At 41.0% G+C, this 24,993-nt stretch overlaps 1 protein-coding gene across 3 annotated transcripts in view; it reads right to left on the bottom strand.

The window, feature by feature from the left end:
- Window positions 1-1,906: 1,906 nt before the first annotated feature.
- ptpn4a (protein tyrosine phosphatase non-receptor type 4a) overlaps window positions 1,907-24,993 on the bottom strand; it is a 254,054-nt gene continuing 230,967 nt past the window's right edge. For all 3 annotated transcript variants that reach the window (XM_028808049.2, XM_028808047.2, XM_028808048.2), the window contains 8 exons: window positions 24,564-24,730; window positions 20,296-20,386; window positions 20,141-20,202; window positions 16,095-16,241; window positions 14,284-14,412; window positions 12,041-12,189; window positions 5,675-5,810; window positions 1,907-3,002 (listed from right to left, as the gene is read on the bottom strand). In XM_028808049.2, the coding sequence (XP_028663882.2) occupies window positions 2,916-3,002; window positions 5,675-5,810; window positions 12,041-12,189; window positions 14,284-14,412; window positions 16,095-16,241; window positions 20,141-20,202; window positions 20,296-20,386; window positions 24,564-24,730 (968 nt within the window). In that variant the 3' untranslated portion in view covers window positions 1,907-2,915. The remainder of the gene's footprint in view (window positions 3,003-5,674; window positions 5,811-12,040; window positions 12,190-14,283; window positions 14,413-16,094; window positions 16,242-20,140; window positions 20,203-20,295; window positions 20,387-24,563; window positions 24,731-24,993) is intronic.

The following is a 24,993-nucleotide window of genomic DNA, read 5'->3' as shown; positions in this document are numbered from 1 at the left end:
AAAATAATAATATTAATAATCTGCGGTGGGTTGGCACCCTGCCCAGGATTGGTTCCTGCCTTGTGCCCTGTGTTGGCTGGGATTGGCTCCAGCAGACCCCCGTGACCCTGTGTTCGGATTCAGCGGGTTGGAAAATGGATGGATGGATGGATGGATGGATAATATTAATAATACAGTGTAATTCACTATTACTGCAATTTTAACCAAAATTTGAGATGCAGTGGTTCCATTTTTTAAAAAGTTGTGGTGATCCGTTTTGGAACAAACCCACTGAAGACGAGAACACGGGTTATGTACAGTAGACCTCGTTGCTGGTTGCGAAGGGAGCACCCATAATAGTTCAAGGTTCAGGACCCCAAAAATGGTGTGCCACTGCTCATGACACCACCATGGACAAAACTAGTTAAAAAAATGAATAAATGGATGAGCACATGAAAATCAGGACACAGCCTGTAAGTAAGATAACTGCTGGGCTGGTGGCACTACATGACAATACTCTCTAAAAAGTTAACAATCACAAAGCACGCCAATAAATGCACAATACCATTGTCTGTGTCCAGTAATTTTCCATTCAGTAATAATACGTTATATTTATATAGCGCCTTTCCCACGCTGAAGGTAGTGCGCTGCATTGTGCTTCATCTATTAAAGTACTGCAGACAAATTTTACTTTGCATAAAGAACAAAAAAACACATCTGATGTCTCTGACTGACGCGAGTGGAGTTGTTGTTCTACTTCAGGGGTGTCCTACTCCAGGCCTGGTGGGCCGAAGTGGCTGCAGGTTTTCATTCTAACCATCTCCTTCATCAGTGAGCCACTTTTGCTGCTGATTCACTTGTTTTGCCTCAGTTTTAACTGACGTGACTCAGACCCCCTTAGTTATTTCTTTTTCCTTAAATGAGCAGCTGAGACACAAAACAAGGCGCCACATGACCAGCTCACCTGAAAATAAAGAAAGGCGAGGGTCTCGGTCATGTCGGTCTGCTCAGGTCACCAAAACATCTCGACGGTGGTCTCGGAAAAAACAGAAAATCAACAGCCTGTTGTGGCAGAAGGAGAGCAGAAACAAGTCCTGATATTCAGTAACGGCTTAAATAATCGGCTTCTTATTAAGAAACTGGTTGGAGTTTGACGTTCCAGTTTAGCTGGTCATCTGTCGGCTTGTTTCACATCTCATTTCTGTTTGGCTGCCATTTAATGAAGAAACAAATCAATTCAGAGAGCTGAATCCTTAAAAACAGGGCTGCTAAAAAGAAGGGAAAAGGACTTCATTAGCAGTGAAAACTGGGGCACTGATTAGGAAGACGGTTAGAATGAAAATCTGCAGCCACTGCGGCCCACCAGGCCTGGAGTTGGATACCCCAGTTCTTCTAAAATAACACAAATTGACTTTAAGTATCATTTAACAGTTAAATCATATCCAATTTTATTTGCACAAAAAAAAAATGACCAACTTATAAAAATAGAAATTTTTCCAAGCACTAATATTTATTTACAAGAATAATTTACTGCATGGCTACATGCTTGCACACATAGAACCTACCTCAAGTGTTCTGTTACAAAAAGGATTAGAGTGCCATCTAGTGGAACACAAGCCACTTAACAGGAACTAAGCATAAACTGCAAATGAAAAATTTACAAATGAAAAGTTATTATTGTACTTTTATATTTAAAGCATACGACACTAAAGTAATATTTTTAAAAATGCAGCATTAACAACAGGAACCGAGTCCAAAAATAAAATAAAATAAATTGAAGTCCTGTGTGAAAGAACTGGCAGATATCCGAAACTGCACAAAAATGGAAAAAATCCCGACTTGGAAATTGCCTGACTATGACTGTGTTACACAAAAATTGACTAAAAATAAAAAGTCATTTATTTCAACAAGCAAATAAACAGGCAACAAGAAAAAAAAATGAAAGACTTTAATTAGATGTCACAATTGTGCAGTCAGTTCAAGGTTTATCTAACAAACAGGAGGACTAACTCTTACTCATTAAATGTACAAATGGCTCAAAAATGATTTCCTTTCTGCCCCCCCAATCCCCCCCCCCCAAAGAAACAAATTCAAAAAAAACAAATAAACAATAGGAGCAGAACTCTGCTGGTTCAGTTCAACGGCCAACAAAGTCACCGACAATGTCGAAGTAAAATCCTGTGACGAATCCGAAGTGACGACTTCCTGCCGTGGAAAGAAGTCGAATGTAAAAGAAGAGCAGTAGAGGATACCAGCGATGAGGGAAAAAAAAACAAGAACAAAAAACCAACAACACGGTGAATTCGACATGCAGTGACGTGTGTCCTCTGTACAAAATGGCGTACCATCCGGCCAAGACACTCCAAGCAACTGCAAAGTGACACAGACGTGACCTCGCCTTAAAACAACTGTCCCAGACCGTCATTACTTGGTATGAAATTTTTAAACCACAATTTTCAGACATCGTCACAAAGAACGCACTTCTTTCGTGTTTGGTTAGCCACAGTTTTGTTTTGCTTTCTCTTTTGTGGGCAAATTACACCTGAATGAGGAATACTAGAGAACGTTAGCTTCTAATTTATGGCACTACAGCAAAATATTTCTAGACCCTGAACACACAAATCCCTAAAGTACCTGTTATTTTAAAAAGAAGCAGATCAATATTTAAATCTTTTTTTTTTTCCAAACACAATTACCTTTTATAATCCTTTTTTTTGTTTTTTTTTTTCTTTTTTTAAACATAAAGTGCAAGAGTGCTAATTTGTCTTTTTAAGTCCCAGCTCCGTCTCCTCTCTCTCAGACGCCTTTACGCAGAGCCTTGTGTGTATCGATGATGGCTTCTGAACGCCACAAGTAAATCACTTCAGCTATGAAGCAAACAAGTATCTTGATAATATACAGACTTTTATATACAGTAAAGGAGTTTGTCCTTGGGGTTACTTGTACAGTGTCGTCTTTAAAGGCTGAACCAGTCCTTCTTCGTAGACTTTCAGTATAGCTTCACAAACAAATTTGTATTGACTCTAAAGGAGAGAAGACACACAAAAATCAATGCACTCATCGCAGTGACATCACAACACCCTCAGCTAATGATAAGGCTCTCCGTGCAGTGGGGGGTCCGCAAACCTGACTGGCGTGCAATACAAAGAGCAGCTAGCATTCTGGGCACAACTGACCCGTCTATTGTCATTGGCCTGAGCCTTTCTGTCACACATCTGCAGTACAGGTGACAATACTGTGTCAAGGAAAAAGGATGGGGACCTGTGGATCTGCAGTACGGGTTGGGCCACAGTGGGCAACAAAAGGGAAAAAAAAAAATGTATGGGGGACCTCTGGATCTGTGGCACAAGGGATGACAAAGTGGCAAGAAAAGAATAAAACAGCAAATGAATCCATTTAAAATGAAATCTACAAGAAAATGAAGTGTGGAAAAAGTGAAGGAATCTGAATACTCTCTAAATGCACCGCACCCGAGCAAATGAAGGCCGTGCTGGGGACAATTCTCAACATTTTCTATTTCGTGTGAAATGGCATGGATGACTGAGGACAAAATCTGAACTTACAGTTAGGTCCATAAATATTTGGACAGAGACTAACGTTTTTCTCATTTTGGTTCTGTACATGACCACAATGAATTTTAAATGAAACAACTCCGATGCAGTTGAAGTGCAGACTTTCAGCTTTAATTCAGTGGGGTGAACAAAACGATTGCATAAAAATGTGAGACAACTAAAGCATTTTGTGAACACAATCCCTTCATTTCAGGGGCTCAAAAGTAATTGGACAATTGACTCTTTGGCTATTTCATGGGCAGGTGTGGTCAAGTCCGTCGTTATGTCCTTATCAATTAAACAGATACAAGGCCTGGAGTTGATTTGAGGTGTGGTGCTTGCATGTGGAAGATTTTGCTGTGAACAGACAACATGTGGTCAAAGGAGCTCTCCATGCAGGTGACAGAAGCCATCCTTAAGCTGCGAAAACAGAAAAAACCCATCTGAGAAATTGCTCCAATATTACGAGTGGAAAAATCTACAGTTTGGTCCATCCTGAGAAAGAAAGCAAGCACTGGTGAACTCAGCAACGCAAAAAGACCTGGATGTCCACGGAAGACAACAGTGGTGGATGATCGCAGAATCATTTCCATGGTGAAGAGAAACCCCTTCACAACAGCCAACCAAGTGAACAACACTCTCCAGGGGGTCGGCGTATCGATATCCAAGTCCACCATAAAGAGAAGACTGCATGAAAGTAAATCCAGAGGGTGCACTGCAAGGTGCAAGCCACTCATAAGCCTCAAGAGTAGAAAGGCCAGATTGGACTTTGCTAAAGAACATCTAAACAAGCCAGCACAGTTCTGGAAGAATATTCTTTGGACAGATGAAACCAAGATCAACCTCTACCAGAATGATGGCAAGAACAAAGAATGGAGAAGGCGTGGAACAGCTCATTATCCAAAGCATAGCACATCATCTGTAAAACATGGTGGAGGGAGGCAGTGTGATGGCTTGGGCGTGCATGGCTGCCAGTGGCACTGGGACACTAGTGTTTATTGATGATGTGACACAGGACAGAAGCAGCTGAATGAATTCTGAGGTGTTCAGAGACATACTGTCTGCTCAAATCCAGCTAAATACAGCAGTCACATTGATTCATGATACAGATGGACAATGACCCAAAACATACAGCCAAAGCAACCCAGGAGTTCATTAAAGCAAAGAAGTGGAAAATTCTTCAATGGCCAAGTCAGTCACCTGATCTTCACCCAACTGAGCAGGCATTTCACTTGTTGAAGACTAAACTTCAGACAGAAAGGCCCACAAACAAACATCAACTCAAAGCCGCTGCAGTAAAGGTCTGGCAGAGCATTAAAAAGGAGGAAACCCAACATCTGGTGATGTCCAGGAGTTCAAGACTTCAGGCTGTCATTGCCAGCAAAGGGTTTTCAACCAAGTATCAAAAATGAACATTTTATTTCCAGTGATTTAATTTGTCCAATTACTTTTGAGCCCCTGAAATGAAGGGATTGTGTTCCCAAAATGCTTTAGTTGCCTCACATTTTTATGTAATCGTTTTGTTCACCCCACTGAATTAAAGCTGAAAGTCTGCACTTCAACTGCATCGGAGTTGTTTCATTTAAAATTCATTGTGGTAATGTACAGAACCACAATCAGAAAAAAGTTGTCTCTGTCCAAATATTTATGGACCTAACTGTAAATGTATTTAAAATTCTAAATCTGCAACAAAATGTGAACAGATATCTGGGAAGGACTCTTCTCTCAAATGCTGCCAAGTGGGCTGTATTAGTAGCTACAAATAGATGGCATTATTTCAAACTAAAATACATTTTTTTAAACTACACACTTAAAATAATCCATGAAGAAACAATATTTTACATAATAATTATAATTCTTTGCATTTATATAGCACTTTTCTCACTACTCAAAGCGCTCAGCAGTTGCTTAAGGGCCCAACAGAGCAGAGTCCCTATTAGCATTTATGGGATTCGAACCGGCAGCCTTCCGATTCCTTAGCCTCAGAGCCACCACTCCGACCTTTTAAGTAATGACTTTTTAAGGTGAAGCTTCATTGTATTAAATAAGAAAAGAACGCACGGCCATTCTGACTCTCGAGTGCAGTCGCACGTTTTCAGGATATTAAAAACGTTTACGTAGTTCGAAAACGCATCGATACTCACTGGTGTCTGGATCATCATTGCTCTTTGATCCCTCATTTTTCTCACGATATCCAACGGATACACCGGCTGATTACATTCAATCAAACACATTGCTGTTTCCATGGTGATAAGGACTCCAGTTCGACCAATTCCAGCACTGCAAGCAGGGGGAAAAAAAAGAAAATTCGATTACAAGCAGGACAGCACACATGTCCTTCACACTAGCAGTAGACTGAAATGTACTGAGCTCATTTAAAACAATTACAACGGGAAGGAATTCATCCTCGCCGAAGCACATTAAACTTAACAAAATCGTGTGCTACAGATTTAGACTCAGTGTTTGCCGTAACAGCGAACTCTTAATGACGTAACGACCAGCTGTCCATAGCCTACATATACAGCCCAACCCCATTCACTCGACCTACACAAGACCCCAGAAATTGCCACACTCTCGTGCCACGTCCATTATTTTCATTTCAACATTTCAAAGAGCACCGCAGTCCCTTCACCCCAACAGCTCGTCTGTCATTCCCTCCCTTGTCCCCACTTTCCTATACGCGTCTTTGCTTCCCAGCCATCTCAGTTTGACCGTTTCACTGGTTATGACAGGGTAGGTAGTATTGTGAAGAAACATATTTAATACATTTTATATATTTTCGAGTCATAGAAACAAAAGCTCTCTGTGATGTGTTAACATACTTCCACAAATAAAGGGTGGCATATCACTTGCCACAGAGATGGCGCTTGGATGAACCTGGCTAATTTTACTACACAGTCATGTGGCAACCCATCACAATGTTGGGACCCATAGTGACAGAAACACTGCTCTGGACAATCCTCTGGATATCACGCATAAGAAAATAAGCTTGATGAGAGGAAGATGAAATTGTCTGGTTCGCTAATAACTAATTTGGCCCAAATATCTTACCCAAATGAAAACATTGGAACACTATAGACGAGGACAGGCCATTCGGCCCAACAAAGCTCGCCAGTCTACTCCACTTATTTCTTCCAAAAAAATATCAAGTCGAGTTTTGAAAGTCCCTCAAGTCTTACTGTCCACCACACTACTTGGTAGCTTGTTCCAAGTGTCTATCGTTCTTTGTGTAAAGAAAAATTTCCTAATGTTTGTGTGAAATTTCCCCTTCACAAGTTTCAAACTGTGTCCCCATGCTCTTGATGAACTCATTTTAAAATAACAGTCTCGATCCACTGGACTAATTCCCTTCATCATTTTAAACACTTCAATCATGTCATTTCTTAATCTTCTTTTATGCTTTAAAAAGTACTTTTTTCCCCATTTTAATTATATGACTCCGCCTATTCCAGTGTCCTTTTGTGTAACGAATTGCCGTCTGCCTTTAGCCATAAATGCACTTCCTGTAATTTCAATCAGGGTCCACGAGTAGGCGATTCACTACTGTATGTAACTGAAAGCATTCTGGTGGATCGGCTTTGAGCGACGCCAGCTTTGAGAATTTTTAAGATGTGGAAGCCTGAAGAGGTTTAATTCTCTTTGCCTGGCAGAGTCAGACAAGCCCTTTCTTCCCAGGATGCACCAGTTTCAAGTGCTGCTATGTCTTTATGGTAGCGTGTTTCATGAACAGGCATAGAATTTTTATCACATATATTTTTTTTTTCCTTGCCCTTTAAAAATTATTTACGTTAGAGTTCATTGGGTTTTGAAGGTTAAGGAATCGACTGGTAATATTCATTTTTTGTCGCCGTGCATTTTTGTGAGTGTTAAATATCATTCACCTTTAACTACAGCACTTTTGTATTTTTTACTTTCTTGTATACGAAGTATAGGGAAAGTATTGTAATCATCCAAAAATTTGACGTCAAGAATTTGATGAATCTCTACGTTTTAGACCTCCCTGAGTCTGATTTACTTTATAGGGAAAGAATTGTAATCGTCCAAAAATTCAGTTTCGAGATTTTGATGAATCTCGGCGGTTTAGACCTCCCTGTGACCGATTTACTTTCTCGTAGCGAAAGTTTTGTAATCTTTCAAAAATTTGACTTCGGGATTTTCATGAATCTTGACGTCATAGACCTCCCCAAGTCAGAAAATACTATTTTTGGAATTATGTCTGTGTGTCTGTCTGTGTGTGTGTGAACACGATAACTTGAGTTCGCTTTCACTTCGGTCAACCAAATTTTGCATGCAAGTATTAGATACAAAACATAGATTTCTATCAACTTTTGAACTATTTCTGCTAACTGGAAGTGGTACTTTACTTACCTTATATTAATGCAGCTGCAGAGTCTGGTTTCATCAACTTTACGTTTATAATAATTGTTCAAAATATTACTAATTTGATTTGTTGTTGATGGTTCTTTAATGCACAAAATATAAAAACATAATCATTGTCATGTGTTTTAGTCCTCAAATATCCATCCCCATATCTGAGTATACGAGAAAGTCCAAGGGAGACGACTCTCGATTTTTTTGGTTATGGGTGCCGCCATTCTGGGATTGTTTTGCTGATGGTTGCAGTGCTGCCGCTAGGCTTGACGACCAGGAGTGTGTGACATCATTACCACAATGACATAAAGGGCAGTATCTTACACTTCCTCATTGTCCATGATTTGGACTTACCAATAAATAATCGTTAGCGTCTTTCTGAGTTACTGGTTTTTTTACCCTCTTACTATGAATTACATTTCACTTTTTTTTTTGGCTCTGGTTACAGGTTATGTTTTTGGCTTACGATTTACTGCTCTGTTCTTTGACCACCATTCTGGCTACACGGCCTGATCTTTCTTTATTTAAATGTAGTTTTCCCGGTTATGACGCCTGCTTCAATTCTGAACGTTGTCATCTCCCGATTCCATTCTCTCTCTCAAAGCTGCAGTCATCTTTTGTTAGCAGTACAGCATGGTGACCAGAGCTGCACACTGAATTTCAGGCACATTTTTCACTAACACATCAACACTAATTATAGTGTCCATTGATTGATAACAGCTTTTACAACATACCAGTAGTTTATTTGCCTTTTTAATTGCTTCTGCACATTGCCTGGATGATGGGCTTGCCAACATAAACACCAAAATCATTTTCAGAGGTTTCCTTCTTCATAAAGGTGGTCTTTATACTCGTCTCTACATTTTTTAGTCCTTTTATTTAGCATTTGGCTTGACTTGGGGTTGAACCCTTTCCAACATTAAACAACATCTGCTAAGGGTTTGCTCAGTTTCACAGATTTTGTTAACATCTTTTTGAATTTTTCTGCAGCTCCTTCAGCATCTGTCATTTCTTCAAAGTTAATGTCTTCTTCAAACTTCACAAGTTTACTAACAAAATCAGAATCAACATCACCGATACAAGTCAAAAAAGTAAAACAGTCCAAGGGCAGACACTCTGGGCATCTCCGATTAACCAAAGTGAACTCTTGCCTCAGAGCCGCTCAAAAGCTTCACTGGTGGTCTTTGAAATCTGGCGCAAGTGGCTCTCTGCTTCTTCTCTCTCCATCTTCTTATTCCATTCTTCTGTAAAGATTTAACTAACCTCATGGTCACTTGAGCCGTTTGTCCACTTTGTTATTTACAGACATATTGGTCACTCAGTTTCTTTTGAGAATCTATTTGACAATAGTGTATTCTATGAATCAAGTCAAGTCAAGTTGGGGAGCCAGCACTGGTACAGCGCGTTGTCGCACCCACTACACGTCGAAACAGCTCGGGATCCCGGTTGGCAAACCCCCAGGTAGACACGTGGTCCAGTCCTACCCTCCGGAAATTACCCTCTATCTGCCGCAGCCAGGTGTTACATGGGCGACCCCTTGGCCTGGTCCAGCCACTTGAGTCCCCAACAATGAGGATCTTATGAGCTGGATCACCCTCAGGGAAACGCGCCACATGGCTGTAGTGCCGTAACGGACGCTCCCTCACAATGCAGGTCATGTGCCTCATTCGGGACTCCATGAGCAACACAAAGTCAAACCAACGGAACCCAAGGATTTTTCGGAGAGACACAGTACCAAAGGAGTCCAGTCTTCGTCTCAGGTCACTGGATAGCGTCCATGTTTCACAACTATATAGCAAGACAGGAAGCACCAGGACTCTAAAGACTTGGACCTTCGTCCTTTTGCAGATATTGGGAGCGCCACACACCCCTTTATGACCTCATGACCCCCCCATGCTCTTCCAATCTGTCTACTGACTTCATAGGAAGAGTCACCAGAGACATGAATGTCACTGCCAAGGTAAGTAAACCTCTCAATGAGGTCGACACTCTCTCTGCAGACAGACACACTGCTGATGGCCATGCCCAAGAGATCATTAAAGGCCTGGATGTTGGCTTTTATCAGGACCCTCACAAGCCCAGACACTCAGACTCCTCACTCAGTCTCTCGAGCACCTCGATCAGAGCCTCCATTGACTCCGCAAAGATCACAGCATCATCAGCAAAGTCAAGATCCGTGGATCTGTCTTCACCAACAGATGCCCCACAGCCGCTGGACCCCATGACCTTGCCCAACACCCAGTCCATACAAGCACTGAACAGAGTGGGAGCAGAACACACCGCTGACGACTCCCAGAATCAACTGGGAAAAACACAGAGGTCCTGCCTCCACTCTGCACAGCACTCACAGTACCAGTGTACAGGCCGGCCATGATATCCAACAACCTCGGTGGGGGATCCCGCGAACCCTCAGGATGTCCCACAGGGCAGCTCGATCAACTGAGTTGAACGCTTTGCGAAAATCGACAAAGGCTGCAAAGTTTGGCTTTGTACAAAAAAATCGACAAAGGCTGCCAATATTCTATGAGAACCCTCAGTGCCAGGATGCGGTCGATGGTAGACTTCTTAGGCATAAAACCAGACTGCTCCGGTTGCTGGTAGGCGAGCAAGTGATCACAGATCCTACTGAGGACGACCCTGGCAAAGACCTTACCTGGCACCGAGAGCAGTGTTATCCCCCTGTAGTTGCTGCAATCCAGGCGATCCCCCTTCCCTTTCCAGATAAGGACGACAAGTCCCGTTTTCCAGTTAGTTGGGATGATGCCAGTCTCCCAAATGCAAAGATTGCTTGCAATGCCTGGAGAAGTTCACACCGGATACCACAGATCCCTGCAGCCTTTCCCCTCCCCCCTCAGCTGGTTCACCACCTGTGCCATCTCAGTGAGACTGGGGGGTTCACAGCTAATTGGAGGATCAGCCCCAAGAACCATGGACCCCGAGATATCCAACATCCTAGCCGGAGGATCAGCTTTGAACAACTGCTCAAAGTAGCCAACCCAGCGGGTCACAACTGTAGTGTCATCCGTAAGGACCGTTCCATCAGCTGCCCTGACTGCGACTCTCTGAGGAACAGATTCAGATGTGCGTAATGCTTCGGTTCCTCTGTAAGCAGGACGTGGGTCGCTAGACCACAGATGGTGTGTCACCTGCTCACAGATTCTTCTAACAAACGCCTCTTTATCTGCCCTCAGAGCCCTCGCAGCCGTCTTTCTCAGTTCCCGGTACAGACCAGAGTTGCCATTGAGCCGTGCGCTGCGACTCCTCTTGAATGATATCCAGGGTGCCCTGCGAGATGAAACACCTCCATTCTATGAATGCATTATATAAAATAAAATCCAAACAAATTACACACAAAAAGCTGATTTTACATGCTGCACAACTTAATACTTAAATATACTTCAATGGACAACACTGCTGCCATACAACACACAAATCATCGCCCTTTAACTCTTTGAGGGCAGAATATTTTTTTCCAAAAAACTGCTGTCACCCATAAATCAACATAAAACGTCTACTGCTGTGTGCTGTGGCTGCTGTTGTCAACTGCTCTGCATCCCTGGCAACAGCGGGAGGGCGGTGGACGGCTCAATGGCCAGCAGAAATGCATTGCGGGCCGGCTGCCTGGCTGTCTTTGTATGGCAGGTGGGCAGAGGTGGCAGTCGCAGTGTGATGCAATCTGATTTGTACCTCTTGTCATTGTAAGTGGTGGTCCGCCCAGACAAACGTTGCTGTGGGACATCAGCTAGTCATATGTGTTGGTACCTCACTTTCATTCTCGATTTCCATCTCCAGATCACTTGCATCAAAATTGGAGTCCAGCAAGTCAGAGTCTGATTCAGCAATAACATGCGAAACGTCGTCCACAGAATATTTTGCTTTGCACGTTCACTTTGGTCACTCGCCAGATGTCGACGCCATTTTAAAGGTTCTTTGCTCTTTGCTATTCATGCACATGGAACGAACTGAGGTCAAATCAACGAAGCTAACTTTCCTTCTAGCAAAGAGAGTCGAACTAAAATGAAATGGCGAGATTTGTCACAGATTACAGCTGATTACCGTTCTCTACCCCTGAATTTTGACAAAAGTAACTCTTTCAGGGCTGATGTTGAAACTAGTATTGTGAGAAGAAACAATCGTACCTGCAATGAACAATAACCGGTTCATCTTTCTCAGCTCTCTTTTTTCGAACCAAGCTCACAAAGTCAAGAAAATAACTAGAGTCGTCAGGAACACCGTGATCAGGCCAGGCCACGTACTGTATCTGCGTTAGCTGGCGACTTTCATTTTGCTGTTGAATACAAGAAACGTTATGTAAAAAAAGTGTAAGTCAATTGCACTGTAAATGGAACAAGTAAAAAAAATTTTTAAAAATGCCAGATTGAAACCCTAATTCAAAGCAAAAAAAAAAAAATCAAGCATTATTACATTCTAGAGTTATGGTTACTCTAAACTCCTTATTTTAACAGGATTAATTTTACACCACAATGTTGGGTAACGTAATTCTTATGGGAGGAATGCTGTATTTTTAGTCCCATCTGAATCGCTCACTTTTTACAAATGGTGCGTTCGCTTCTCAATAAAGAGATGGAGCCATTCACCATCTATAAAACGTCTATCAGAATTACTGTATCTCGGGTAAAACGAGTACTACACAAATCGACATATCAGAGAAATCGCGTCATTTGAGAGATCTGGTCAGGACTAAAATTAGAGGCCCTTTGATAAGAATTTCTTTCCCCTTCCTCCTCGTGTAAAACTAATCCTGTTTGAAAAGGGCTTATGGATTAATTAGAAAACATTTTGAGGAAAAAAAAAATTAAATAAAGGAAGCAAAATATAATTCAAACCAGAAAAATATGTAAGTTGACACCCTGTCCAGGATTTGTTCCTGTCTTGTGCCCTATGCTAGATGGGATAGGCTCCAGCAACCACCCCCCCCCCCCCCCGAGACCCTGATCAGAATTAAGTGGGTTAGAAAATTACAAAATATCTAAGTCTGCCGTTTTCAGCATACTCATAAAGAAGTGAAGTGCTGACGATTTTTCAAACACATTGTCGTAACTCTGATGTTAATGCTAATACTATAAAACCAAAGATTGTTGGATTAAACTTAAAAGAAAAGAAATACAAGAAGCTGAGCTGAAGTAAAGACTAGGGAATCCATTCCCGGGCTCCTAGGGATGACACAGTGCACAGGCATCTCACATGTGAACGGTTTTAGAACGACCGACACGTATTTTTAATAAAACTACTGCAATATGTTGACACAAATAAAAGACTAACCTTAACTACAAGCAGTTCATGCTGTCATATAAGTACATGTATCTAGTTAGTTGCAGTAATAACAGCGTAGAAAGCACAACGTATCCAGTGTGCGGTCGTCCAGGTGAGAGCGCACCTTCATGCAGAGTACTCCAGCCGCTGAGAAAGCATGTTCTGCCTCCACTGAAGTAGGCGACACAGTCACCAGATATTGATACACTTGTTCTAAACAACGCCCACGCTTGCCGTTGCTCTGAAACACCGCCATTTCAGCTTTTACTCATGCATCCAGTTTCTTGTCATCATTCTGTGATGGCATGTTTCTTGGCACAGATAATGCGGATGCAACGGACTGACGCATTGCAATTTCAAGTTGCTGTTCAAAGCTGTTGTCTGATGAAGTGCAAGCTGCAGCAATGGTGCCACCTTAATTATTTTCAATTATAACTCTGTTATTTCTTGATCGATTTTTACACTTTTACATGCTATATATGCAAGCTTGGCCGTTCCTGAATGCGGGAATGAAAAATGTCTGGGAATCCCGGGCTCCCGGTAATCGGAAGCCCGGGAATGGATTCCCTAGTAAAGACTGTAGCACAGGGCGTTATGAACAGCTTAATTAAAAAACGACAGAGAATCAAGTTATACTAGTTCACATTAACACTCCAAGTATGGACAAAACAACCCAATAAACTCTCGACAGTCACATGTAATGTTAGGTGTAATCAGTTAAACAGTTTATTTCCAGTTCTTCTTCAAATTTATTCAGTTGAAATGCAATGAATGACCTAAAATGGTGAAAAGTAAGCAGTAAACTACCAGAGGTTTAAATTTAAAGTTTAGGTTGGCAAAAACTAGTAAATAAACTCTGCTTTAAGACAGAAAGAGGGGTTTGAAGTAATCGACACAAGTTGGGACACCTGTGCATATTGTTTGAAAGGCCTCATTTACTTTAATTGCTACAGAACATCTGAAGATTGTAACCAGTCAGTTGTTCCATGAAGAAGGCCCATTTGTAATATTCTGAAATTTCCTTTATTTTCAGTTTTTACACAAATATATATATATACGCACACATGTCATAGTATGTATTTAAAAGAGAGTATTATGTAAATTGTACCTCTAGGCTCTCAAGCGTCATTTCCCTTAATTGGAAGGCTGAATTCCCATCTTCAGATAGACAAGTTATCTGATAATTTCCATAGGATACACTTCCTGATAAGTTTGGCCAGTATTGATGGCACTTCACCTGAGGGGGTGAGAAATGAACTACAGGTTTTAAAAAAAAAAACAAATACATGAACAAAATGGCTTCTCATCCCTTAGAAAATGAGCTAATCAAATAAAAAAGATAAACTGGATAAATGTTGCTGTGCAAAGTCAAATTTAATAAAATGTATCTTTAATATAGAAATACCACAAGAAATACGCCAGGCTAATACCGATGAGCAACTTAAACAGACTCCTAAGAAACAACCTTTTAAATCTGGCATGTCCATAGCTGCATTTCTGACAGATTACATATATATATATATATATATATATATATATATATATATATATATATATATATTTTACTAATGGGTTTTCAATCGTTATTAATCTCTACTTTTCTGTTCCTGTTTTCTGTGGTGGTGTTTTGTGCCATCTGATCCTGTGGATGTGGACGCTCTCACTATCAATGAGACCCACCTCAGTGAATCTTCTAGAAGGAGGCGTAAAAAGAATAAGAGCTACTTGAGCACATTTAAGTCAGCTACAATGCCCAGTGGAGGCTGGGTGGTCTTTTGCCTTGGAAACCTCCTCGGCAGCTGGAGTTTTGTTTTTTTTAATTTATTTTGTCCTCCCTTGCCATCTGACCACAGCATCAAAGTTATTATAATCACAAGAGACTTAAAACTAATCTATAATTAAGGACTCTACTTTATTTATTATTTGAGTATCTGTATTACTAAGCATGAGAGTAAATCAAAAAGTTCAGGCAATCTGAAAATTACGTGGTAACTGCAACGAATGAGAGCTGACTCAAACCAACACATTTGCTATGGCTCATGGGTAATACGAGGACGCGCAGTGTAGCCATTAGTCTAGTTGGAGCAAAGATATAACGAACATGGATGGCTCCACTGCAGGATCACACCATTGTTGAACAATGCACTGTGGTGAGATTTCTTTGGGCAGAGGGAGTGAAACCTGCAGAAATTCACCAAAGGGTGATGGCTGAGTGCAACAGTAAAAACAGCAACACAACGACAAGTTTAAGAATGGGTAGCAAGGTTTAAAGAGAGGAGAATAAGTGCCAACATGGCGAATGCCTTCATCGGAGAAGACTGACAGTCCACTGTTGCTGCATATTTGGATATCAGATATGGATCTGCACAGGCCATACTGCAGAATGACTTGGGTTACCATAAAGTCTGCACAGGACAGGTCCACAAACAACGTACTTGTCTGCCCAAACAGCATCCTTCAGTGAATATTAGCAAGTTTAAACTCCCTCTGCCCCAAACAAATCTCAATACAGCACATTCAGTGGTGCCATCCCACAGTGAAGGGTCCACGTTCATTTGACTTTGGCTTCAACTAGACTAAGAGCAGAGCACTGTGCTGAGTGTGTTTGAACTACCCATAAGCCATTGCAAACGTGTTGTACTGCATCAGCTTCTATCTGTTGCGGTTACTGCTTCATTTTTATATTGCTTTTACCTTTTTAATTTACCCTCGTATCTACTGATTTATTCTTCTTTATTCATTCACATGCATATTTCCAACTTTTTTTTTGCAGTTTTTTCTTTAACCAATTGGAAAACACTTTAAGCCACATGTCTTGTCTAAAAATGTGCCATAGAAATAATGCTGTTGTTTCAGTGTGCTGACATTTTTTTCCAGGATGAGCTATAAGCAGGTTTTGTTCCAAACATTTCAACATACCCGGCCTCGTTCGACTTGAGTGGTCAACATTACTACCATAGATGAGCCCTGCTCCCACGTCATCTGCCAGAAATCTTGACATGTGTTGGGTAAAGGACCTTGACAGGCGATGTACCGATTAATTATGCTGGAAGAAGGGATCTCCATCTGAAAAGAAACAAAAGAATACGGTGTACTTGTTTGAAATACAAAATTCAATCATCTTACAAATATTAAGCACTTAAGTGTTACGTTTTAAACATTTCTTATCATCTGCTATTGTTGCTTTCTTATACACTTCCAGCATATTAGAGAAACACAAACTTCCCAATATTTGAATCCAAGCTGACAGTTTACTACCCACTCCTGGTTCTTGTCATGTGATGCTCAACTTCCTTAATAATTTACCAGAGTGAGATAGATAGATAGATAGATAGATAGATAGATAGATAGATAGATAGATAGATAGATAGATAGATAGATAGATAGATAGATAGATAGATAGATAGATAGATAGATAGATAGATAGATAGATAGATAGATATGGCACTACATAACAGACAGACAGATGCTAACAATATATGATAGATCTATGCAATGATAGAAAATGCTTTATTTGTCCCCAAAGGGGTAATTAAAATTTCACAGAAGCTCCAAAAAACAATAAAGACAAACATAAAACATGCTGCTTTGTTACAGCTGTCAATTAACAGGCGACAATAAGATGAAGTCCAACCTGCTCAGATTGTACCACAGGTTGAGATGGATGGCCAGCAGCTCAACCCAGTAGACGCCCAAAGGATGGAAGGATGAAGGAAGGCAACTTATTTTTGGACACTACCTCCCCCAGACCACTAGATGGCAGCTACCCTGGAGGGTAGCAATGCCCTGGATTCCCGCAGGGCATCTTGGAACTTGGAGTTCAGTTTCTCAGCCCTGTTGGGTACTGTGGGTGCCGTCAGGAGGAGCTGTGAAAGGGCCGGAGGAGCAATGCCTCATCCATAGCCCAGAAGTACTCACAAGTCATAAGGACTGGAAGGACAGAAGCACTTCTGGGTCAAGAACTATAAAAAGGACTGTTGTAAACCCAGCAAGCAAGCTGGAGTTGGGAGGTAGAACACAGAGCTTGCTGGGAGGTGTGGAGGAGAGAATTTTGTTAATTTTGAGTATTTACCTCTGTATGATTATTGTGGTTGTGGTCCTTAAGGCACTGTCGCTAAGAAGAAAAAGTAATAAAATACTTCTTGGGACTTTTACTCGGTGTCCAGAACAACTGTCTGTTGGGGTTAACGGGGCAACAGTAACCCTTAGCGTTTATAAGGTTTATATTTAAAAGCCATTAATATTTGGAGAGAAAAGGTTCAGCTAGTAGTGTCCTCAAGTGGTACATGTGTATCAGACTTTTGATTCCTCATTTGACTTCAGTGGTTAAGAGGTGAGTACGATAAGAGGGGGCTACTAAACCATTCAGAGACTTGAAAACAAACCCAAAAATTTGAAACTCAATCCTGTAGCAAACAGGAAGCCAGTGCAGAGAAGCTAAGACTGGTGTGATGTGATTCTGTTGTCATGTGCCTGTTAGATGTTACGGAGTAGCTGAAGTTGGACAAAGGATGACTGACTTACTCCGGTGTAAGGCTGAGAAAAGGCTCAACTTTGGAAGGTACCCTGAGCTGACAGAAACAGGCCATAACAAAGGTCAATTTGCTTATCAAGTCTGAGGGCATTATCAAAAATCATGCCAAGTTGTTCTGCGAAGGGTTTACAGTATGAAGATAAATATCTGTAACAGCTTCTGTGAATCACCACACAGCTGTCAGAAATGTGGCTGAATTTATGGGTAAAAACTGATATCCTATGAGGATGTCATCTTCCTTTCTTTTCCTGTTCTCATTGTTGATTAAACGTCTGCACTGCACCTATAAATGCAGACTTCTGTGGCCTAGCATTGCTTGCTTCTGGGTGTGCAGTGTTGCCGTATATGCGAGTATTTTAAAAACTTTTATGTTTTAATATGAGCACTTTATTAATACAGTGGAACCTTGGGTCACAAATGAACATCTCGGACCACGTACGAATTGGGTTACAACCAAAAAGTTTGCCAAACTTTTGCATCTGTTCACAACCACACACTCGGGTGACAAAGAAGCCAGTTTCCCTTCCGGTTTGTACGCGCCGATGATTTCTGCACGTGTTGAGTCTCTCCCTGTGCAGCGAGCGAGCAAGAGAGAGAGAGTGCATGAGAGAGCGAGAGAGAGAGAGTGCGAGAGAGAGAGAGAGAGAAAGAGCGAGTGACAGCGAGACAAATGATATCCTGTGAGAGCGAGAGAGAGAGTGAGAGAGAGAGAGAGAAAGAGAGAGAGAGCAAGAGAGCGTGTGAGAGAGAGAGAGCGAGTGAGAGTGAGAGAGCACAAGAAAGTGAGTGAGAGCGAGCGAGAGCACGAGAGAGCAAGTGAGAGTGAGAGCGAGAGAGAGAGTGAGAGAGCACAAGAGAGCGAGTGAGAGCGAGCGAGACAGTGAATGAGCACGAGAGAGTGAGTGGGAGCGAGAGAGCGTGATAGAGCGAGTGAGAGCGCGAGAACGAGAGAGAGAGTGAGAGAGCGAGTGACAGCGAGACAACTGATATCCCATGAGAGTGAGAGCGAGAGAGAGAGCACAAGAGAGCGAGTGAGAGAGCGCGAGTGAGCGAGAGATTGCGAGAGAGAGAGACAGCACAAGCGAGCGTATATATATATATATATTTACATACAGCTTGTATGGTCCGGAACGGATTAATCGTATTATGTACAATCCTATGGGGGGGAAATTACTTCGAGTCACGACCAAATTGGAATGAATTACGGTTGTGGCCCGAGGTTCCACTGTAGTGAGAAAATATTAAAAAGCAATATCATTATATGTATGAATCGTTTCTTAGCCACCCCGCAGGTCGTGCTGGTACTCCTAATGTAAGTCCAGTTTTATTGTGCCTGATCAGCAGCTAAATCACGTAGGTAACTGAAGATCATGGAGCATTTCTCCAGGCTGCTACTCTCTATTTAATGTCATTTTTCCTTATCAGACTGCTCATTTTTAGCTGGTGAAGACAAAACAAACACCATTCCCAGTTGTAAGAGCCATTTGCTTGTTATTTTAGTTGTATTAAATGTTTGCCTATATATTGGTGCACAGTCTATGGGAGGTCCTCACAGGTGGCGCAGTGGTGGTGCTGCTGCTTTGCAGTAAGGAGACTGTGGATGATTGTGGGTTCGCTTCCCAGTTCCTCCCTGTGTGGACAGTGCTTTGAGTAATGAGAAAAGTGCTATATAAATGTAATTAATTATTTCATTATTATTATTCCTACAGCCGCCACAAATTGAACTGAAGTGTTATATTCGAATTATTTCTCCCCTGCGGTGGGCCGGCGCCCTGCCCGGGGTTTGTTTCCTGCCTTGCTCCCTGTGTTGGCCAGGATTGGCTCCAGCAGACCCCCGTGACCCTGTAGTTAGGATATAGCGGGTTGGATAATGGATGGATGGATGGATGGATAATTATTTCTCGCCCCTCTGACTATAGAGTAGCCTCAGTTAGTGACCTGCCTTGTCCTGTGTAAGGCATGGAGGGCATGATGTCTCAAGTGCCCAATAGTATGAAAGTTATCGTGCTTTATTGAACGCACACTGCCATACATTTAGAGTGCACTGAAGGTGAAGTAAAACATCTTTAAGTATGGAAACAACCGAAGTTTGACAAGGAAAGCAACATTTACAGAAGAGACATGTTTTCCAGTTTTTTTGCCTTTTATTCTACATGTGTAACAATTCTTTTTTCTTTCTTCTTGAGTGGATTGTATGCTTTGAATTTTCACTAAATCTTTTAAAATGAACTTTTGGACTGACAGATTTCTTTCTTGCTTGGCGATCCTGCCTTACACACCAGCAGCTACACCAGTCTTTCATATAATTTAGCACACTCTCTAAACGTACGCTACTGCCTTTCCTTTTATACTCGTAACTCGATAAAAACTGAAGACTTATTTGAGAACGTTGCGTGACAGAAGCAACAAAGTAAACATGCACAGTACTTACATTAATGAAGTTTGCATTGATGTAGTCATCTTCACCTTTCAGTATAACCCGTGTTGCATCATCTACAAAAGTAAAGCACATTCAGAAGTGTAGCCGTGTGCACCGTTACCTTCACGGTTTTGCATGATTTCATTACACAGGCTTCAGATACTTACAAGGTGAAATGTCTCTGTATCTGTTTTTGGAAATGTTCTGAGGTAATTTGGCACATGATAGCGTCATTCCTGGCTTCTTCCTGTAAAGTTGCTGAACAAAAAAAAAAAAAAAAAAGTAGCACAATATAAATATTTCATTTTGTTACCTCAAAACTCTCACCCAGATGTTTACAGCTGGACGCAGAAGTGCATGTGTGAGTCTTTTTGTTAGTCTGACCTCAATAACAACCACAGCCGGTGACTGCGTCACATTCGCGGTCTCACCACCAGGCCTGACTGCCTACACGCTGACCTAATTCCATAACCTGGGCGCATCGTGATAAACACAAATTACAAGCAATGGGATTTTAACAATTTAAAAGGAGCCCAAATTATACTCTTGAAGCAAAGTTGGAATTGAATAATAATAATAATAATACATTTTATTTATATAGTGCCTTTCCCATGCTCAAGGAGCAATTTAAACTGCCATTTTGTTTTTCTCTTCTCCTTTGAAATTCATGTTTTATAAACCTAAAATGTACACAGAACTGCACATCCAGTATTTGTGGCATTCACTCCCCTAGGCCTCAGGGCACCAGGAGTTCAGACATGTTCAAGTCAGGACTTGGGGCTCTCTTTACTTGAGCAAGTAAATTTGGTTAACTTGTTTTATACATAAATGTCTCATTCTCTTGTGTGTAATTTGGTTTTCTGTGGACTTTCGTCTTTTAATGCGCTTTTATGATGTAAAGTGTTTGTGTAAATAGGCACTGAAATAAAATCCTTCAATTACATCCAGTTACTTTATTTTGCTTTCTTTTTGTTGTTTGCTTGATAAATTTACTAATTTTTTCAACTTAAGTTTTACCAAATCCTGCGATCTAATTATGCAACTGCTCGACTGACAACCGTCTCCCCGCCATTTTGGAATGCAGGGCAGGTGCTGCCATCTATCGGCAACAAAAAAGAATTTTAAGTGAAATCTCCATGTGCAGGGCAAGTGCTGTGAATTCTCTATGTAATAAACTTAATAAGTTATAGCGTAAAGAAAATTGCATAATTAGATCTGGGCCACCCTATACTGGCGCCATGTCCAGTTTTTGCTCCTGCCTTGAATGCTGTGCTTGCTGGGATTGGCTCCAGCCCCTCACAACCCTGCTCAGGATTAACTGGACTTAAAAAATGTTATGATGTAGTTTAGTGTGTTCTACCAAAACTATATATAAATATGTTCTTCTTCTTTTGGCTGCTCACGTTAGGGGTCGGCACAGCAGATCATCTTCTTTCATCTCTTCCTGTCCTCGTCATCTTGTTCTGTTACACCCATCACCTGCATGTCCCCTCTCACCTCATCCATAAACCTTCTCTTAGGCCTTCTTCTTCTCCTCTTGCCTGGCAGCTCTATCCTTAGCACCCTTGTCTCATTATACCCAGCAACTCTCCTCTGCACATGTCCAAACCAATGCAATCTCGCCTCTCTGACTTTGTCTCCCAACCATCCAACTTCAGCTGACCCTCTGATGTCCTCATCCTGTCCATCCTCATCACACCCAATGCAAGTCTTAGCATCTTTAACTCTGCCACCTCCAGCTCTGTCTCCTGCTTTCTTTATTTAAAGATGAAGTAGCTTAAATGGTTTTCTGACTAGCTAATAACTACCAGTAACTCTCAAGATCTCATCAGTACACTTTTTTTTGTATCAGTATGCTGCTGCTGGAGTATGTGAATTTCCCATTGGGATTAATAAAGTATCTATCTATCTACTGTAGATTTCTATCTATCTATCTATCTATCTATCTATCTATCTATCTATCTATCTATCTATCTATCTATCTATCTTATAGTGCCTTTCATATCTATCTATCTATCATATAGTGCCTTTCATATCTACAGTGGTGTGAAAAACTATTTGCCCCCTTCCTGATTTCTTATTCTTTTGCATGTTTGTCACACAAAATGTTTCTGATCATCAAACACATTTAACCATTAGTCAAATATAACACAAGTAAACACAAAATGCAGTTTGTAAATGGTGGTTTTTATTATTTAGGGAGAAAAAAAAATCCAAACCTACATGGCCCTGTGTGAAAAAGTAATTGCCCCCTGAACCTAATAACTGGTTGGGCCACCCTTAGCAGCAATAACTGCAATCAAGCGTTTGCGATAACTTGCAATGAGTCTTTTACAGCGCTCTGGAGGAATTTTGGCCCACTCATCTTTGCAAAATTGTTGTAATTCAGCTTTATTTGAGGGTTTTCTAGCATGAACCGCCTTTTTAAGGTCATGCCATAGCATCTCAATTGGATTCAGGTCAGGACTTTGACTAGGCCACTCCAAAGTCTTCATTTTGTTTTTCTTCAGCCATTCAGAGGTGGATTTGCTGGTGTGTTTTGGGTCATTGTCCTGTTGCAGCACCCAAGATCGCTTCAGCTTGAGTTGACGAACAGATGGCCGGACATTCTCCTTCAGGATTTTTTGGTAGACAGTAGAATTCATGGTTCCATCTATCACAGCAAGCCTTCCAGGTCCTGAAGCAGCAAAACAACCCCAGACCATCACACTACCACCACCATATTTTACTGTTGGTATGATGTTCTTTTTCTGAAATGCTGTGTTCCTTTTACGCCAGATGTAACGGGACATTTGCCTTCCAAAAAGTTCAACTTTTGACTCATCAGTCCACAAGGTATTTTCCCAAAAGTCTTGGCAATCATTGAGATGTTTCTTAGCAAAATTGAGACGAGCCCTAATGTTCTTTTTGCTTAACAGTGGTTTGCGTCTTGGAAATCTGCCATGCAGGCCATTTTTGCCCAGTCTCTTTCTTATGGTGGAGTCATGAACACTGACCTTAATTGAGGCAAGTGAGGCCTGCAGTTCTTTAGACGTTGTCCTGGGGTCTTTTGTGACCTCTCGGATGAGTCGTCTCTGCGCTCTTGGGGTAATTTTGGTCGGCCGGCCACTCCTGGGAAGGTTCACCACTGTTCCATGTTTTTGCCATTTGTGGATAATGGCTCTCACTGTGGTTCGCTGGAGTCCCAAAGCTTTAGAAATGGCTTTATAACCTTTACCAGACTGATAGATCTCAATTACTGCTGTTCTCATTTGTTCCTGAATTTCTTTGGATCTTGGCATGATGTCTAGCTTTTGAGGTGCTTTTGGTCTACTTCTCTGTGTCAGGCAGCTCCTATTTAAGTGATTTCTTGATTGAAACGGGTTTGGCAGTAAACAGGCCTGGGGGTGGCTACGGAAATTGAACTCAGGTGTGATACACCACAGTTAGGTTATTTTTTAACAAGGGGGCAATTACTTTTTCACACAGGGCCATGTAGGTTTGGAGTTTTTTTTCTCCCAAAATAATAAAAACCATCATTTAAAAACTGCATTTTGTGTTTACTTGTGTTATATTTGACTAATGGTTAAATGTGTTTGATGATCAGAAACATTTTGTGTGACAAACATGCAAAAGAATAAGAAATCAGGAAGGGGGCAAATAGTTTTTCACACCACTGTATATCATATAGTGCCTCTCGTATCTATCTATCTATCTATCTATCTATCATATAGTGCCTTTCATATCTATCTATCATATAGTGCCTTTCGTATCTATCTATCTATCTATCTATCTATCAATCATATAGTGCCTTTCATATCTATCTATCATATAGTGCCTTTCGTATCTATCTATCTATCTATCTATTTTAAAACCTTTTGTATGAAGATTTCCTGGTCTCTACTTTGAATGCACTTCCCCTCAGTCTCCACAAGATGTCCTCGACTCACTACCTGAAACAACTTCATCAGTGCCTTCTTAACAATTACAACACATTAACATTCACACTTTTCCCTTCCTTAGCCACAGAACACCATTTTATTTATTTATTTATTTAAGTTTTCCTAAATTGTTTAAGTAGAGTTAAAGTTCAGTTGTATTGTATTTTATATGAGCAATTGTAATGACTTTAATATTTGTAGTTACAGTATCGAGACAAACTCCTTCTAAAGCAACTTAAGTGAAAAATCATGAATTCTTTATCCTTTAAAATGACAGCCTTGGCCGTTTTATGAAAGGCCAATGAATAAATGAGGTTTGCTAATTGTCAAAATTCCGATGGCTCCAAATTAGCACCCGGGCTATGCATCAGCTATCGGTCAGATTCACGTCTAACGACACACAGCAACAAGTCATTCAGTTGAAATTATTGCAATGAAGAAAAAATGGTTTTTTTTTTCTGAAAAAGCTCTACTTGAAAATATAAATCAAATGTTAAAAAAAAAAAACCACCTACATCAAACTGAGCTAGGATAGTTCCAGTATTCAGCCCTTCTTTTAGCTGCGACATGGATTCTCGTAAAGCGTCGTCATCCAGATGAATTCCTTCCACCGAGCATTTTTCAGGAATATACTCAAAATCTGGTTCATTCTCCATTTTCTCTTCTACTACATCATAGATAGCTGTAAACAAAATTCAGCAGTTATCAGCAAGCATAAACCGTGGAGCAGAGTGAAGTGACTTTTAGTTTAGGGCTACAATGGATGAGGTACGATAGCTCGACTCACTAATCACACTGGCGTAAAGTTTATTGTGTTATTTAACTCTGTGAGGGCTGAATATTTTTTTTCCAAAAAACAGTTTCTGAAAAGCAATGGTTTCACACAGAAATCAACATAAAACGTCTGTTGCTGCATGCTGCAGCTGCCAGTTTGTGAAGAATGTG

The sequence above is a fragment of the Erpetoichthys calabaricus genome, chromosome 8, assembly GCF_900747795.2.
Source record: "Erpetoichthys calabaricus chromosome 8, fErpCal1.3, whole genome shotgun sequence".
NCBI lineage: Eukaryota > Metazoa > Chordata > Cladistia > Polypteriformes > Polypteridae > Erpetoichthys > Erpetoichthys calabaricus.
Note: the sequence above shows the minus strand (reverse complement) of the source record. Positions and strands in the feature narration are given on the sequence as shown.